General features: G+C 35.4%; 1 protein-coding gene across 3 annotated transcripts in view; it reads left to right on the plus strand.

Annotated features, from left to right (window-relative positions):
• The window catches only part of Nbea (neurobeachin), a 680,165-nt gene that overhangs the window by 611,029 nt on the left and 49,347 nt on the right, over nucleotides 1-19,789 (plus strand). For all 3 annotated transcript variants that reach the window (XM_010623923.1, XM_010623924.1, XM_010623926.3), the window contains one exon: nucleotides 16,836-17,003. In XM_010623923.1, coding sequence (XP_010622225.1) covers nucleotides 16,836-17,003 — 168 coding nt within the window. The remainder of the gene's footprint in view (nucleotides 1-16,835; nucleotides 17,004-19,789) is intronic.

The following is a 19,789-nucleotide window of genomic DNA, read 5'->3' on the forward strand; positions in this document are numbered from 1 at the left end:
TCACTCCTAAGGGTTTCCATCTGACTCATAAATCTATTTTACTTTGTGTTTATAATTTGTTTTAAATCTGAATCCAAATAAGTTCTACACCCTGCACTGGGGTTCACATATCCTTTGATCCTCTTTGTTGAGAGAACTTTGATATAATTCGCAACCTGAAAATTCTTTAAAAATTAATGGATTTTAGCCTATTTACAGAGTTGTTCAGCTATCACCACAATCAATTGTAGACCATTTTTGTCACCCCACAAGAAACCCTAGTCCCATAACACCTCACCCTATTTTCCCCAACTTCCCCATTCCTCAGCAGCCCCAAACAACCCTCATCTAATTTCTGTCTCTACTTTCTCTTTTGAATCTGCTTTCTCTTTTCAGTCTCTCTGCCTACTATGGATATCTTATATAAACAGAATTATACAATATGTGGTTCCCACTTCCCTCAATATTGTATGACATTTTTTTGGACTTCACTGTGAGTTGTATTCCCCCTCTACTTTGGAGCTATATTTCTTGTCTTTAAGAAATAGCTTTCTTTAATATACTTTATTTTACAAAGTTGTTGCTGATGTAATAAAAGCACTATACAGATAAATAATCTGTAATCCAATTTTTATTCTTTGAGGGAATATATTATGTATTACTACATTTTGGGTATGTTCCCTTCTTCACAGTTTTTTAAACGACACTTTCACGTACAGTGTACAGAGTTATTTCATACTATGTTTCAACAACAGATTATTGCTCCAGTTTATATTTTTAATTGGAAAAAGTTATACTGAAAATCTGTAGTTATTGTTAGTCTTGGCCATCTATGACCACCTATCCTTACATAGTTAAATGTTGACAAAAATACCGGTCTAAAGGTAGTAGGGCTTCAAATTCAACGCAGATGCTAACTACGTATGACTTTCTCTTGGTCACATCATTATCACTATCTCTAGTAATGTCTTTCCATTGTATCTCCAGAGCCTGGAACTATGCCTGTGCCTGTGACATAGTACGTGGTCAGTAAACATGTGTTGAGTGAATTAATGAATAAATTCTGTTGGAGTCGTTACTTTCAGCAGATAGTCTATTTTGTCCAAGCAAGTCAAAATGAATGGTCCTCTTCACTTATACAAAGGAGCCAAAATGTGTTGCACCACAATTTTTGTCATTTTTGCAATTGAACAGAAGTTCGTATGTGTCAAGCACTAGGGTATGCACTTGATTTTTTAAAAGCAATTGTAGGTATCCCCATTTTACAGACAAAGCATGAAGACCAGAAATGTTCAATTTTTTTTTTCTTTTTTTTTTCTTTTTCAGCTTTAATTGAGTTTATTGGTACATTTTAGGGATACAGTACAGTTACAGGACAATGAAGCTCTTAACTGGCAGAGCCAAGCTTCAAGTACAGAAAAAAAAGTATTTAACTTCTAAATCATACCCTTTCTGCTATACCAGTTGCATCTCATTTAATATCTTCTTTCTGATATTCTTTGAGATTTATAACTATCAACTTATGGCTGTCAATTAAAATTTTGTGTATTTTTTAACATGATGCAGGCTATTAATGAAGATCCTTCACTAATAAAGACTCCAAGTTTGCTAGCTTTAAATATTAAATTAAATCAATTTTCTTTATTGTCTACTGAACTTTTCACATTTATTAATTTGTTAATGTTTACAGAACACTAAACTGCTTGTGTACTAAGAAATGTGTGTGGCATTTTTAGACTTCTGAATATGCAGCGATGTAGACAAAATGCGTAGAGGGCTGATATTGCTTCATGGTTCCAGGACAAAGCCACTTTTCCTACTAGGAGCACATTCTCAGTAGTACCTGTTGTGTGAAGTGTATAGATATAAAAAATGAACTAGTTGAGAAAGCTTAGAATAAGAGAAGGATTTGCTGTAGTGTAGAGAAAGAACCTATGTTGTAAAAAATTGGGAAAGTGGCCTCCTATATGTACCATTCATAATGGCATACTTTAAATATCTGGAATAGGGTTAAATGAGTTAAATTCTATTGTGAAAAACAGGAACACATGCCTTTTACATTTCCAGCAGCAGTCATCCATCCAAGATCAGTTTTTCATTAAAATGGTTTAAGTGGAAACTTCTTATGTTGGAAAAAAGTTATTGGAAAGTGTGCTCACTTCAGTTTTTTCAACAACCACCTTTTTGGATACAGGGTTTCTCTGTGAAGTTCAAAAGTATCTAGAACTCCCTGTCTTCCTGCCTCATCTTCCTAAGTGCTGGGATTATAGGCATGTGCTGCCAATAACAAACCTCAGACAGGAGTAATTAAATATTTTATGTAATACTCAATTATAATAAATTAATTATGGCTGCAAAAAGAAAAGGCATGGGCAAAAAATGCTGTTTCAAAATAGGAACACAGCTTGTCTGTGATACTGAGTGGGGAGAAGCTGCCTGCTCTGTAAATGATCCCAATGGTGACAGTGGGTATGAAGTAATATCTTGTTACAACTTTAATTTATATTGCTTTAGTGACTAATGACATTGAACATTTCTTTATGTGTTTATTATATGCTAACGTATTTTAGGTATAGTTCAGTAAAACAATAAGGAATGATTCATTATAGACACAAACTTTGTGTTCTCCATTAGTCTAAGAAGTATATATGCTCCCAGAATTAGTAATTTTATTGCTCGTAGGAATAATTAAAATAGAAAAGGCAGGCATGCTTCAAAAAACAAATACCCAGGGCAGCATCATACTCAGAAATATTTGAATATAGGGAAAGCTAACAATTATTATTGATGAGAAACTGACAAATAATTAGTGTTGATATAAACTAAACAAGGAAAAACATACATTCTTGACTAAATTTGCAGAAAAATTACAATGTTTGGTTTGAGAGGTATATCGGGTAGTAATGTAATGCAACTAAATAAACTTGTCTGGCAAATAAAGTTTCTACATTCTCTGTATGTGAGATTTTTTGAAAATGTAAAATTTATTGCCACCTATACAAAGAATGAGACTGAATTGTCTGAAAGAGAAAATCAACTGTATCATCCATTATTATTCTGTGAAGTGGTGGAAGTCTCTATCTGCTCTTTTTCTGTTTTCTTTGGATCATCAGCTATTATCACATCTCCCCTTAAGGGCCCTCAGCCATAATGATTGCATTTTGCTGCATATCTCTTCCAGATTGCAAAAACAGATAGCCCATTTTATGATGAATAAAAATCAATTGAGTTCTAAACAAGGCCCTGGAAGAAGTGTAAACTTTATAGCTCTCAAAAAAAATTTTTTTTTGTAGCTCTGCTGGAGACTTCAGTTTATACCAGGGGTTCATTGGCCATTGTCTAGTAGATCCTAGATTTGGGGATTGTATCCTGAAAGATAAAGTGACAAGCCGGGCACGCCTGTAATCCCAGCACTCAGGAGGCTGAGGCAGGAGGATGGCTGTGAGTTCAAAACCAGCCTGGGCTACATAGTGAGTTCCAGGTCAGTCTCAACTACCTACTGAGACCCTATCTCAAAAAACAAAAACAAACAAAAAAGATAAAATGACAAAACCTTGCCCTTATTTAGTAAATTAAATGTTATGATAAGCAGTACACAATAGACACCTCTTTTTATCTACGCCCATCTACTGGCTCCCTGGGGCACTCTTCTCCCCTGGCCTAGCTGCTGACATTTTTTCCTCTACTTTTCTCAATCCAAAAGTTAACTGCTAGAAACTTCTGCAAATCACTTTACTCCATACCTCCGTGGTATTCCTGAGTCACCCATTATGAAACTGATCAAGATAAAATAACAGTGGTTGTGAGCTATGACCTTTCTTTGAGAGTTTATTCTTTGTCACAACACTATGCTAAAACCCCAGGTGCAGCATTCTTATAAATCTTTCAAAATAATCTTCTGAGATAAATATTAACCTAAAACCCAACAAGATAAGTTAATTTTCCAGATCCTGGAGAGAAAATTAATGGCCAGAGAAGCATTGGAGATGGAGGGGGAAAAGGGCGGGAAAGATGGGGGACGAAGGGAAGGAGGTCACAAGCCAGTTCCTTGGAATGAGCAAAACAAAAGAGATGAGAGGGAGGTGACCTGAGGCCAGTAGTGTGGTCCAGGCCAGTGACTATTCAGACCTGATCTGTGGTCCCCGTTTCTACTTTTGTCATCTGCCAGCCTCATCCTATAAGATCACCTTTTCCAGCCAGAAAAAACTTAGCTAAGTACTGAGGAAGTTCCATTTCCTTCTGCTGTGCTGGTATGAAAGGAGGGCATATCCTTGACCTTTACAAATGGAAGAAAAGACATCTGCTATTATTCTAGCCTTTGGAAACACAGGAACTGACATGGGCCTTCTATTTGAATGAACAGGCCAAAGCCCAGAAAGCCAGTGGCTCTTATAAGTTTAAACCTGAATGTTTTCTAGTGCATTATGCCTAGCATCACAGTTGAACCCTTGAGTGTGACTCACATGTATATAGTGTTTTAAACTTCACCTACATTTTCAATTAAAGTGGCTTTAAAGATTGATTCCCAAGAGCCAAACAAGGTTAGAACAATACTGTTTCCACCACAATATGTTCTGATCACAAAATTATAAAGGGACATTGGAATATAACTTTTTGATATTTGCCAAACAGGACATGGATACCCTGCAGACACCTCATTGTGACTCAGACTTACAGTTCAATTTATCATCAATGGCACTCTGCCTGTCTCATTATTCATATGATCACCACATAGGTTTTGTTTTTTTGTTTTTGATGGTATGAGGATCAAACTCGGGACCTTGTGCTTGCGAGGCAGGTGGTGGCACCATTGAGCTAAATCCCCAGCCCCCAACCACATAGTTTTTTAAAAAATATCTTTAAAAGGCATCTGATTATCAGTTTCATATCATTTGAGCTTTAAGGAGAGCTTTAACAGATTGTTCATTGAAAGGAAGAGACTGAGAAATGGTATAAAATCATAAAAACAGTTTAAATTCTCAAACATGTTCTCCATCTTTAACCAAATGTAAAAAACATTTGAATGTAAATTTTGAAAAACAAATTATTTTATTATTAATTGTGCAGAGTACTTCTATTGCATATAAATCATTTATAACAAATAATTTACTTCCAATACTAATTTACTTCCAGTACTTGTACCAGTTCAAGACCTGACTTTTGTTTGTATACCTTCTATCGATTGTATCTTGTCTTTTTAACCAGCTGAAATGCTGCTGAACAGACTTTAAGGCATAAGTGACATGTTTCTTCAAAGCAAGCCTCACTAAATAGCATCTTAAAGATATATAGTCCAGGTGTGTGTAATGCAATGGCAGATACGAGCGCTGAATATAGCTTGGTGAGGTTTCTGTTGCTCAAAAACTTGTTCTCGCAATGGAGAATTTAGTTTTACCATTAAAATATTAGATAGGCACTTGTCCATCTCTGAAATTATCATGAAGCATTTTAGAAACAATTGGTACATTTTTATAAGTATTTAATTCCAAACTGTATTTATGAGGAAATGAAAAAAGCAAATGCTCGTTGGAGAGGCTATTCTAAACCAAATTCCTGTCATCTTCTTAGTGAATCTGGAAAGTCTTGCAAACTAAATCTTTACTACATGAGTAGAAAAGTTTACAACAAATGCTGCATATTTAGGGAAATTAAACTGTCCCAGTCTTTGCTTTGCATCCCCTGGAATCAGGGCCAGGTTAAATAGATCATATGCACATGGGTGGCTTGAGAAGTGTTTCTTCTTTCTGTATTCTTCTCTGGATGCGCCTTAAAAGAATTTTGAAAAGCAGAGAGAGGTCTCTTGTATGTCAAGATGCCATGTCTGTTCAGCCATTGTTTGCTTCAGAATCAGAGCCAAGGGACAAACCCACAGTGCTGCCTCTGGGAAATGCAGAGCAGCAGAGCTGTGAAAAGACATCTCTTCAAATGTGGCTGTGTCTGTGCAGCTCTCCTCAATCTTGCATTGCTTTCTTCCAGCTTAAAGTTCTCCTTCATAGAACCTTTTCATAGTTTTCCCTGCTCTAGCATTTGGTCAATTTTTCCTTCCTACTGATGAGGAATGATCATAGATGCAAAAACTATATCAGACATCTATGTTAAAACTAGTGAATTCAACCAGTGTTCTGCATATTTTTAATTTTTTGCTGAAAAAATATTTATCTGGGGCATATTTCTATACTATACAAAACCTAGACATTAATAAAAATACAGATGTGTTTAAATTTTCCATAAATTCTATGACTATAACCTTCATTTTCTAAAATATTGTTTTGTAACATTAAAAGTTTCTAACTTTTTGATTGGTTGTTCCTGTAGGATTTACTTCTTATAAAATAGATTTCAAGAAAATGTGCTGTAGTATATTTTTAATTTGGACTGGAATTATCTTCAGTTTTTTGAAGGAGCTCTTTGTAATGAGCCTGAAGGATAAAATGAAAATGTCATATATACCAGAGAAATGACAGTCACAGCAAAAAGCCTTCATCACTTTGTATGGATTAGTACTCTGTATCCATGAGCATACCCTCTTTCTTCATTCAGACTGTCATTAAGAAATTCAACACAAAACAAAACAAAAAAAGAAATTCAAAACAAAGACGACAATAATATTACGTGTGATGGTATCACTGATTATTAAGTGCTTGCTTCATTACACCATGCAGTGATTGAACATGTATTTGATAAATTCATAGCAGCCTTTACTTGTCTACCAACTAATTTCATTCTCTTACTTATAAAAAAAAAATTAAATAGTACTTTGATTTTTTAAATGGTGCATTTCTTTTAGTCCATTGTTGTTGCTGAAATTATGAACAGTAACACACATAACTGGTTAGAATTTTTTATGCTTTATAAATACAGTAACAAGAATTATGTCCCTTGAAGAGCTGTGGAATTTTAAATTTTGTCTCATTAGAAAATGTAGAAAAGTGATGTAGACATTTTTATAAATTCTAAATGCATTGAATTTATACATCAAGAATTGGCTTAATTTGTCCACAGAAAGCTGGGCTGATTACAACTGACTTACTCATGAAACATTAATAAAGCATTGTGTTCAGTTCTAACATGATTATAATCTGACCTCCTGACAAAGGACAGAAATAGAAAGTATCTCTGATAACATTACGCTAATGCTGGGTTCATCAATCATAATCTACCCTTTTAAAAATTTGTTTTAGAAAAAAGGCCTTCACGGATGTGCACTGGTAATTTCATCCAGCTGCGGGGCGTTCTCAGTGCACTGAGGCACAGGAAGCTGGGTCTCAGTGTGTTTTTGCTTTTACTGTATCACATCCTTTGCAGAGTCTTTGTATTATAAAGCAAAACCTCTGTTATTATAGGTAGCAATTTGAATTTGGGAGATATTCTACTAAAAAATGGCTACAGTGAGCTTTAAAAAGAACACCAATGGTGTTCGTTCAATGTGACAGATAACTATTGAGGTCCCAGGCTTTATTTTTCATATTTGCAAGTATATCAGCAAACAGACAGAGATCCTTCATTAAGCTCACTTTCAAATAAGACAGACAAACAGTAAACAATAAATTTAAAAAGTCTGGTGAGTTAAAAGGTGATCAGTGCTATGGTAAAAAGAAATGTAGTGCAAGATAAGGGGACCAGGAGTACGAAGGCAGTGGCCTAGGACTATCTGCCTTTGAAGATGAGATCTGATGTGAGACAGTGACGGAGGGAGCCAAGTGACTCTTGGAAAGGCACCCTTGCCGGCGGAGGGAACATCTGGAGCACAGGTCCTACAGCAGAGCTGTGTGCCGGGCAAGGATGCCCATAGTCAATGTGAAATGAGCAAGTGACAGGTACTGTAGGAGAAGCCTGAGTGGTAATGGAGGCTCATGCACAGAACTTGAAGATCAACAAAAGCATAAGCACTTTGCCTTTTCTACCCCAATATTTTAGCAGAAGTGATGTCATTTTACATTTTGAAAGATTACTCCAGGTGCAGAGTTGAAAAATAAATGGCCAAGGCACAAGATAGAAACAGGGAACTGTCAAGAGGTACTGTTAGAAGTGATAGTGTCCTGCACGATGGGGTAGCAGTGAAGGTAGTAAGAAATTAATCCACTCTGGGTATATATTCAAATTAGTGCCTACAGCAGTGACAGAGAGGAGACTAAATTACATCCCAAAACCCATACAGCAAAGTGCCAACTTTGCAGTTAAACCTGAATACTGAAGTTTTAGCTTAGAAAAAAACAACTCATACATTAACATGTTTTGTCTTAAAAGAAAAACTCAGTAGTATGCTTGTCATAGATTTGCCGCCACTGGCCTATAATCTCCATCTGCGATGTAGATTTCTGCCAGTTACCTTTTTCTCTCAGATTTCTTTGCTGCTATAGATTCAGGAAAAGGATGGAGGAAGGGTGATTGTGCACAGGGGTGTTGCTAGCACAGCAGAAGCAGATCCACTTCATTTCGGTAAATTCTGCTGGATGAGAGAGTGACATTTAGTGCCTTTTTCAACTTGGCATGCTGAAAAAAAGTTCTAAGCAGCAGAAAAAGCCAAGCCAACATATATACCCCCACTAGCCTGATCACTTTGAGGACATAGAATACTTCATAGAATATTTATTTATATAAGTGGTCAGTTATTTGGGCAGGAGAGAGATTAGACTATATTCACTTTTTATGTTTCACTGGAATGTTCTTCCAGAGATCAGAGGTTGTGTCCTCCTTGATGGATGGACAGATGGATGGATGGATGTTTTCCTTATTTTAATTCTCTATCCTAGTATGTCCTTACAGTTTATTTCCTCACTGGACTCTTGATTGTCACAAACTCAAGAAAGCCTTCCCAGGCCACCTGCTATAAATTAAAATTGTCTCCTCCAGCCAAACATACTTCTTAACTTCTCATCCTGCTTTGCCCTTTTCCTTTATATTTAGTACCTTGTTACATGCTCTGTATCAGTGGTGGTGAACCTACGGCACACATGTTGTTTTTCTTTGAAGAGAAAAGATATGATGGATGAGTTCTGTTTTCTAAAGTAAAAGCTCAGTATTCAAATTTAATTACAGTTTTGGCACTTTGTGATAAATAGTGGGTTTAGGGTTGCAGTTTGGACACTTGTCTTTAAAAGGTTCACCATCGGGCTAGGGTGCCTCGCAAGCACAAAGTCCTGAGGTTGATCCCCAACCAAAAAAAAAAAATGTTCCCCATCACTGCTCTATATCTTACTAATTATGTTGGTTTGGTTTCCACTGTCAACTTTCTGGCAGAAATTTTGGTTTCCTTTGTTCGCTGCCATAATCCTACAATCCAGAGGAGAGTCTAGTACATAGCAGACAGTATATATTGAATGAATGAATCAGCTTTCTTTCTAACCCACACGGTTGTCCTAATATTTCTTTTATTCCTTCCTGTGTAACCATCCTATCTTTTATATGGTTTCAATTAATTAACCTATAAGTATTTATTGAACATTTACTTTTCAATGATAGTAATGGGGAATACAATATAGTCATCAGATATGGTTGCTATCTTCACAAGACTTACTGCAGCTGAGGACACAGTTTTGCACATTTGAAACAGTGACGTGCTAATTGATAATAATTCATTCCTTTAAAAATATAGCACTTTATAGCTTATATAAGTTGATTTCACCAGTAACTTTATACACATTATCTTACTTCATTAAGTGACAGGAAGATGTTTATGAACAATACTGAAGAAATTCACAGTAGTAAAAACAAGTGTGAGCAAGAAAACTCAGGAAACAAACACTGGGCCTGAAGAACAAGGATGAGTGTGATTTCAGAAATTACACAGGAAGATGAAATGTTTTCAGGTTATGGAGGAAAGAGGAGCAAGGATCAGAGGTCATACCAGGGGCCAGGGGCCCAAGCACTGTGAAGTTCTGTGCTCCTGGAGCTGAGGTGGTGGATCAGGAACCCATGAGAAAGAACAAGGGATGGGGATCAAGTTTTAAAAGGCCCAGGTCAGGTAATTGTGTACTTAGAAGGAGCCTTGGGAGGTGTGAAATGGAGGGTGGCAGTGTGATGGCTTCAGAAGTCTGCTCTACCAGCAGTTCAGGATGGATCCAATTAGAGAAAGTGATCAGAAGCTACAGTGGCCCATTTGGAAGGCAACAAAGTCTGGGAAATAATCTTATACATTGCACATCCAGCCATCAAATAGTGACATAATCTAAGCCTCTCCCCCAGATAACCATTGAAACAGTTGTTTCTTTATTTAAAACAATTGAAAAGTTGAAGTTGTAACAGCAAAAGCTGGTATAGATACAACAGAGGTGGGACTTTGGTTTTCTCATTTTCCGTTTGAATATATGCAAATTGGATATTTTTTTCATTACCAACAGTGGGATTTTTGAGATAATAAAAGAACGGAAACTATCTTTGCTATTGTTTGGAAGAGATAGGAATTTAATAACCAATAATAAAAGAATCAAGAAAGACCCAGGCATGGTGATGCACACCTGTAATCCCAGTATTAGGGAAGCTATGGCAAAAGGAGTACAGTGAGTTCAAGGCCAGGCCAGCCTGAACTGCATGGGAATACCTTGTCTCAAAGCAAAGAAACAAACAAAAAGAAAAGAATTAAGGAATAAAAATTATCTCCTCTCATTAACTTTAGTAACTGATTTTCCTTTTTATTATAAATTTAAAAAGCTTTATTCCAAACCTATTAGAGAAAAAATTATCTACCATCTAATACCCATGGGACAAAATGGAAATTAGAATTTGGTAAATATTATCCATCTAGGAGATATCCTCTCTGATTCCAATATCACTCTTTATTTCCTTCCTCGCAAATCCCCAGGGTAGAGTTATGGGCTGGGAATTGGTTTATGTAGGCTTAAAACAATTGCTTCTGCTTTTAGATATGCATGTAGATGGTAAAGAAAGCTATTAAGACTATTATAACACTAATAGCTTAGTAATCAAGTATTTCTTTATATTTTTCTGATAGTGTTGTACTAAAATCTTCTTTCAAAGTCCAGAGTAGATTATTGCATGAAAAAAACAGTTCTGAAAAGAAAGAATAAGCAGGTGGATTTTACTACCAGATGAATACAGTTTATACAACAGAAAAAAGGCCTGGTTTAGGGCTTTGGTTTTAGATAGATTTTTACACTTTAATTGTATGGAAGCAAATATTAAATTCTGAGACAGGCATTTGACTCTGAGCATACTTAGCTTTTAAATGTTCTAAACTGGATTTTCTTTTCTTTCTGCACAGTGACCAGCAAGACAGAAAATTTATAAGGCATTATCTGTTTAGCTTCCTATCTCTTTCGTTTGTCATTTAATTTTATAACTAAAAGAAAAACCTTACAAAATTAACTAAAATTCTCAATTGATTAACTATGTTGGCACTCTCTCTCTCTCTCTCTCTCTCTCTCTCTATATATATATATATGTATATATATGTATATATATATATATTAGATATATATTAGAATAAATAATTATAGATAGAATAAATACTTTCAAATTTAATTAAACATTACTATAAAAACCATGAACTTATGTTTTAAAACTGAGATAAAATGGATACATACTGAACAAAATATAAAAATGCCAAAATTGAGACTTAATGAAATTTTCCCATTCCTTCAGAAAATCCAAAGCCCATATTATTTTTAAAGTGAATTCTATCAAGTGTTCAAAAGATAATGAATTCATTTTTTTATTCAGGTTGTTCCAAAAATCATGGAAAGCCATCTAATTCATTTTGAGGCTAATGGGATCTTGATTCCAAAAGTACTTAGAGGAGAATAGAAAGGACCAGTTTCATCTATGACTACATTATAAAAATTCTAAGCCGTATATCATCAGTGTGTTGGAAATGTATGTGTCTGTGTGTGTGTATGTGTTTAAAAGTGGAATTTAACCCTTCAGGAGCAGGAAAAAGACAAGGAAATTCATATCATCATCATGTTATATGTAGTTACTAAGGTTGAGAACAATTTTATAAACAATATAAACTACAAGTATAAATAACAACAGTTCCTAGAAACAAAATCAACTTAATAGGAAACAATAGCATTTTTCTACATCATCAGTAACCAAGTATAAAATATAATTTTTAAAATCATCCAAATTTATGAACTGAGAATAAGCTTAACCAGGAACACAAGCAATTAAATTTTTATGGAGAAACTGAATTTTTATAACTTTAATATAGGACACAGGAAATTATCTGTATAAATAGATATTTTGGAACCCTGATGAGAAAACCTCATATTAGTGTTGTTACCAGTTTTGGGGTACCGCAGTCTCCTTCCAGAGGTGGATTCTAAGTCCTTTCTGTCGTGAGCAAAGAATTGGTCAAGACAAGCACAAAGGTAGGAAAAGAAGCAGGCTCTGCAGAGCAAATTTTGGCCTACTAAAAGTAGGAAAAGAAATACACCTTGAAGCCTGAGAGTAAACCACCGTGCAAGAGAGAACAGTGGAAAAGAATTCGGTATGGACTGACCTTTTGTATCACCTACTCCTCAGGCTGATGTCAGTTCTAGGCCGTCCTATCAAAACCCTGCTGAAATTCTTTATTTGGTAGCGGGAATCAAACTCCAGCCCGTGCGCTTGCTAGGCGGGCAGGCACCACTGAGCTAAATCCTCAGCCCTGCTGAAGTTCTTGTGAGAACTTCCATATGAAGGCCTCTGGGAATTGTTGTGTGCATGTGTCCTAGGGTTTTGTAAAGACCAGGTTGTGCCTGCTTCTCTAGTCAGTGCGCCACCCCCATTCTTCTCCAATTAACTTATGAATGGATTGACATACCAACCAGGTTATTCTGATATAGCTATAACTTACTGTAGAAGTTATAGGGAAAAATAGTGGTACATGAATACCCTAGTTAATCGCGAACAAAAACAGTAGCTATAACAGGTGGTCACACATCTATCTAGATAGATAAAGACATTGAAGAAAAGAAAATCAAGGGAAAGAAGGAATGAGAAAGGGAAAGGAGAAAAATATGATCAGGTGGGTTTTATTTCTAGATATATTATCATATATTATCTATAATAAAAGCAGTTTTATCATTTCAAATATATAATCACACTAAAGATAACCACATATCACTGAGGAAAAGGAATGTTTATTTAATAATCATATTGGAAAACTGACTCATTATGCAACAAAATAACACTCGATGTTTATCTAATACCATATATGAATAAAAGTGGATTCTAGGTGGATTAAAGACTAAAATATGAAGAAAAACATAAATGGAAAGCAAATTTGTGAAAATAGAAAGCTATCTTTGTAACATCAAATAGCATACAGTTCTTAAAAAATCATTCAATTGCCAGGCATGGTGGTGTACAATATTCAGGAAGCTGAGGCAGGAGAATCACAGGTCCAAGGTTAGCCCATAACTTAGTAAGACCTGTCTGTGAATTCTTTTTTAAAAGGGGTGTCAGGGTGGGGTGGGAGTCTGGAAGTATAACCCAGTGATAGTGTTACTAAAATCATTGTCCTCTTTAAATCAATCAGAAGTTGAGGCTGTATTTGACCTAGCTATTCTCCTGTGAGGTATCTTCCCCCAAAGAATTAAAAGAGTCATACCACAGATATATGTGCACCCATGTTCATAGCAGCATAATTTGTAATAGCTAAAACTTGGAAGTAACCCAGTTGCCCATCAACTGGAGACTGGATAAAGTGTATTTTTTTTTTCTAAAATGGAGTAGTATTCAACAGTGAAAAATTAAAAATTAGAGACATTCATAGCTAAATGGATGCACATCGAGGCAATACTCTTTTTTTTCAACTTTAATTGAGTTTATTGGTATATTTTAGGGATACAGTACAGTTACATTCATTGTTGGGATCTTGTACCTCTACATGATAGGTCTTGGTTCTCATTTTTTCCCCTTGTCCCTGCCCTCCCTTCAGCCCCTCCTCCCCTCCCCATCTACAAACACTTTATTTCTATCTTTTCATTATCTCACATTTTTTTCTTTCCCCTTATTACCCTTCCCCTACCCATCCCACCTTCCCTACACCTTTAGCCCCTTTCTTCCCATTTCTCAATGTCAGTAATCTTATTAGGATCTTCTGTATTATTGCAGATTATTCACACCAGAGAAACTACTCAGTATTTACACATGTGTGCCTTATTTCACTTAGGAGTATATCTTCAGTATGTATCCATTTTCCTATGAATGAATCTATTTTCTCGTTCTTTATGGCTGAGTAATATTCCATTTTATAGAAAAACCACATCTTCTTTATCCAGTTTCCAACTGATGAGCAAATGGGCTATTTCCAAGTTTTAGCTATTACAAACTGTACCGCTATAAACATGGGTGCGCATACTTCTCTGTGATATGATTCTTTTAGGTCTTTTGGAAAGATACCCAGCAGAGGGATGGCTGGGTCAAATGGAACCTCCAGTCTGAGCTCTTTGAGGTATCTCCATATTGATTTCCATAGTGGTTGCACCAGTGTGCACTCCCACCAACAATGGAGAAGGGTTCCTTTCTCCCCACAACCCCTCCAACATTTGCTATTGTGTGATTTCTTGATAGCAGCCATTCTTTGTGGGGTGAGGTGGAATCTCAGTGTTGTTTTCATCTGCATCTCTCGAATGACCAGTGATGTGGAACATTTTTTCATATATTTACTTGCTGCTTTTACTTCTTTGTCTGAGAAATGTCTGTTCATTTCGGACGCCCATTTTTGAATTGAGTCTTTATATTTGGGGGGGCTGATTGTTTTGAGTTCTTTATATATTCTTGATAATAGTCCTTTGTCTGAGGAATAACTGGTAAAATTTTTTTCCCACATTGTAGGTTGTCTCTTAGTTCTGCTGATGCTTTCTTTTGAAGTACAGAAACTTTTTAATGAGATCCTAGTTGTTGATTCTATCTGCTAGTTCCCGTGCTACTATTTGTTCATAAAGTCTTTTCCTATGCCAATGTCTTCCAGAGTTCTGCCTGACTTACCTTCCAGCAAGTTTAATGTTTCTGTTTTAATATTTAGATCTTTAATCCATTTGGATTTTAATTTAGTGCATGGTGAAACATAAGGGTCTAGTTTTAATCTGTGGCAGGTTGACATCCAGGTTTTCCAACACCATTTATTAAAGAGGCTATCTTTCCTCCACTGGGTATGGTCAGTTCCTTTGTCAAAGATGAGGTAGCTGAGAACATCTGGATTTGTTTTTGTGTCTTCCAGTGTGTTCCACTGATCCTCAGAGGCAATACTTTTTAAGTGAAATAAAAAGAACACACATGTAAATACCAAATAGTTTCTTTAGTGTGAGAAACTGAAAGTGTAAATAAGGACTAAAAGATATAAATAATATGAAAAAGGAAGAAAGGGAAAAGGTGAGGGCAAATGGTACAGGTAGGGAAAAGGAAAGAAGAGAGTGGAATTAATATGAGAAAATGAAAAAATGGAAATAAAGTATTTGTAGATAGGGAAGGAGGGGTTGAAGGAAGGGCAGGGGAATAGAGAAAAAATAAGAACCAAGATAGATTATGTAAAGGTACAAATTTCCAATAATTAATGTCATTATATTGTATACCATAAATGTACCAATAAAATTAATTTTTATAAAGTTGAGGCTGAATGAAATGAGAGTCATAGCAGGGCATGAATTGTCCTGTGCACTGCATGGTCTGAACAGGACTCTGCCCAAATGTCAGAATACCCTAAGAAACTTCTGTAGGCTTCTTAGGAAAGAGAAGATGCTCCTTTTCTCTAGTTCTTTATAGAACCTTTGTTTGGTCATTGACTCTTAGTAATTAACATAGTTTCTCACTATCTAGCAAATATCACAAATTGCCTAGTGATTTCCCAACTCTCTTAATAGCTAAATTAATTCACAGCAGAAGGAAGGCTTAGAAGTAAAACATTAAAAGACAGGAAAAGAAATGTATATCGAGTTTCTTATTGTCTAATTTCAAACTAATGTTTAACAATTGAAAATGAAATTGTTGGAAAACAGCATCAAAACAGGTATTTCAAATTATCTGTCTTTTAAACTTAGATATGTTTTGTAAAACATCTATTTAATATTAAAATTCATATTGAATACATAATAGAGCTAAGAGAAAGTGAAAATTTTCATTTTGGTTCATGCCTTTTTAAAAGTAACACTTTCAGGGGTAATGCATTGTGTTAAATATGTAAGGTCATATCTACATGGGTTTGATTACAGAAACTAAAAAGTATTCTCTAAATAATGAAAAAAAGAATATGATAAGACTACAAGAGCAAGAAGCAATTTTCATCTTCAGAATAAGGATTATTTTAATCTTACATCATTGCCTTTTCTCTTTTACTTTCCTTTTTAGTTTTATTTTAGGATTCCCTATTTTTAATGTTCATGCAGAGATTTCTTTAACTGAAATACCGAATAGTTTTTCTGGTGTGGAAAACTATAATAGTACACAGGATCCTAATGAGATAATTAATAATGTGAAATAGGAAGTAAAGGGCTAAAGGTGTAGGGAAAGTGGGAAGGGTAGGGGAAAGGTAATAAGGGAGAGGAAAAAATATGAGAAACTGAAAAAATGGAAATAAAGTGTTTGTAGATGGGGAGGGAAGGAGGGGGTGAAGGGAGGGCAGGGACAAGAGGAAAAAATGAGAATCAAGACTTATTATGTAAAGGTACAGAATCCCAATGATGAATGTAATTTTATTGTATACCTAGATTGTACCAATAAACTCAATAAAAAGAAAAAAAAAGTAACACTTGCCATTTCTAGGAACTGAAGATTTAATACATATAAATCAAATAGAAGAATGTTAAAGAGGATATTCTCCGTATTTACAGAGTATTTCACAGTAGGAAAAAAAATGGGGAGCTTTGCTAAGTTTGAATGGTTTCCCATTTTTTTTTTTTCTTGAACCATTTCAGGCCCTGGAAAGTGAATTTGTTTCTTGCCAACTACATCAGTGGATTGACCTTATATTTGGCTACAAACAGCGAGGACCAGAAGCAGTCCGTGCTCTGAACGTTTTTCACTACTTGACCTATGAAGGCTCTGTGAACCTGGATAGTATCACTGATCCTGTGCTGAGAGAGGTAGGTGCAAAGTCCCAGTTTGTTCCAGAAATGTCTGGCATCTCTAAAGCACAAATTTGACATTTTATCTCTTCTTATATAAGTTTCCTTTCACTCTTTACCATATGTAGATTTCAAGTTCTTGACAAACACTGAAAAGTAAGTATGTGTCACAAACAAGTAACAAGACCAATAGTACTTTCTTTTTTTTTATTGCAGACATTGTAATGCACCTGTATATCTTTATTTTACTTCAGAATTTCATTAAAATATTTTATGCATTATATATGCTATTAATGAGTGAATCTTACTTGAATATTTCAATATGAGTATTTCACAATGTGGATTTTTCTTTTTAAATAAAACCAAAGTTGCAGCCTTCTAGTAGGATATTTTTGAAAAAGTAATGAAATAGATCCAGTCATAGTATTTTATACCCATATTCTCAACCCAAAAGGCTAACAGTTGGAAATTATATATTATATATATGCTATTAATGAGTGAATCTTACTTGAATATTTCAATATGAGTATTTCACAATGTGGATTTTTCTTTTTAAATAAAACCAAAGTTGCAGCCTTCTAGTAGGATATTTTTGAAAAAGTAATGAAATAGATCCAGTCATAGTATTTTATACCCATATTCTCAACCCAAAAGGCTAACAGTTGGAAATTATATATTATAGAGATTGGTGAGTATACAAAATAGACAGATGGAAATATAAATCGGCAATTCAAGAGAGAAAGTAATGTCAAAGACTTAAATTTTATTTTATAACTTCTGATATATATATATATATATATATATATGTATTTTAATGAAACTATCCATATAAAATATTATTTAAATTACCTCCGTGTTTCATGAAATGATTTTGAATAGATGGAAAGAGTGAAGATGCAACAGCTGCTACCTAAGTGTTGCTGCAAGGAAGCTGTTTCCCAGTATTCTCTCCTACCCTGTCTCTGCCATCTGCTGTATGCAAAACAAGTCATCATTTCTACATCTCCAGGCAGTGAAAAGCTTTTTTTATTTTTAATTTTAGAAGTAAAAAAGTGCAGATTTGGGATTGAAGCTCTACTAAAATATTTGCACCCATTAAGTTATTTCTTGTATACCTCTATAAAACCAAAATGATTCCTTGTTATGGTTCCACACAGAGAAGAGGGAAGGCAAGGGAAGAGCCTCATGATCACTGGTCTTTCAGAGAACACATTGCAGGCATGTACTTCGAGGCAGTCTTGTACCATATCACATGCACAAACAAATGGAATTAGAGGAAGAATGAATGAGAGAAAAGCCAGGAATTATGAAACTGGTTGGTGAAATAAAGAATTTTCTCTACGAACCAGGATATTTACCTTGCTTTAATGTTGCAAGTTGTGCATAAAATATACTCATTATTTGGTAGGAGATAATTCTTAGTTTAACTATTGTAACTCCACACCTTTGCCTATCGTATGCCTGTTATATAAATTCCTACAAACCAAATTCTTTTAAAATCAAAAAGAAGCAATCATAATTGAAATTGCTCATACTTATATGATATAAATGAAAGAATAGAAATTGAATTAGAATTGAGATCTCACGCGAATATAGTATATATATTATCATAAAAATGTCTGCTTCTGCAAAATATCACACCATTCCTTTGTATTCCTAAAATATTCATAGGCCTGAATCATCAGACTGTAGGACTTCCTAATGAAATATTACATGAAAATGTATATTTTTTAATTGTTTTATTGGGTAGGAGTGATTCGACCCATCTTTGCTTATTATGTAGATGGTCAGAACATCATGTGATGGTGCCTCCTTATCTCCCAGTGATGTAGACTGCCTCATGCTAGCTAGGGTGTTTTACCTCAGGGCTTTGTCTCCTTCCACCATTCTCATTCTAGATTTCTTTGGGGATCAAACTCCAGACCTTGCGCTTTTGAGGCAGGCAGCGGCACCACTGAGCTAAATCCCCGGCCCTCATTCTGGACTTCTAATTGCTGGATACTGAGATCCCATTAGAGATTCTCAGAATCATACTATAAGATATATGCTCTGCCTCCACAAACTCTTGCTCAAGTTCCTGACCGTGTCAGCTTTTGGAATACCAGATGTGAGGGACCACACATCTGGAATAGTATTAACTTCATTCCCCAGCCAGCACAGGCCCATGGACATGCCAGCAGAGATGTCAGCCCTGACTGCAAGGGCCTATGTCCACTCAAAATTGCTCAGGAAAATACTCTATCTCCTTGAGACCAGTAGATAAACTGTGTAATGTGGTATAAACATAACAAATGGAATGATTTTAAGGAATATGATTTACTCCCTCTCTCCTACTCCCCACTATTACTCCCTCTGATGTGTTCCCTTTAACATACTCCTTCTGATATTCCCCTTGATGTTAATTTCAGTTAATCAGTTAAAACCTGACATATTATTCTGGAAAACTTCTGTAGTAACCTTGAAAAGCATGAAGGATAAGAAGCTATATGCATCCTATGAGCTGGCTGAATGTAGCCACATTATTTAATCTCACTCTGCCTCCATTGCTTTCTCTGTGAAGGGACTGGGATACATGTGTTTCCCAATATAAAAGCAGTTAGCATCTACTGTCACAAGAAAGAAGCCTTGTGGTAGGTGGAATGAAGTATAACATATTCACCATGTAGTGGTAGTTTATGCCCCTACCTGTGCCTTACCCCTGTGAGCAAACTCTCTGGGAAGCACAATACCGTTTTTTTTTAAAAGGCAATATTGGATTCCTGGTGATCTTCACTGTTGTACCATGACTTGAGAGTGCTGATCTC

The sequence above is a fragment of the Fukomys damarensis genome, unplaced genomic scaffold (genome assembly GCF_012274545.1).
Source record: "Fukomys damarensis isolate Sample0158 unplaced genomic scaffold, DMR_v1.0_HiC HiC_scaffold_38, whole genome shotgun sequence".
NCBI lineage: Eukaryota > Metazoa > Chordata > Mammalia > Rodentia > Bathyergidae > Fukomys > Fukomys damarensis.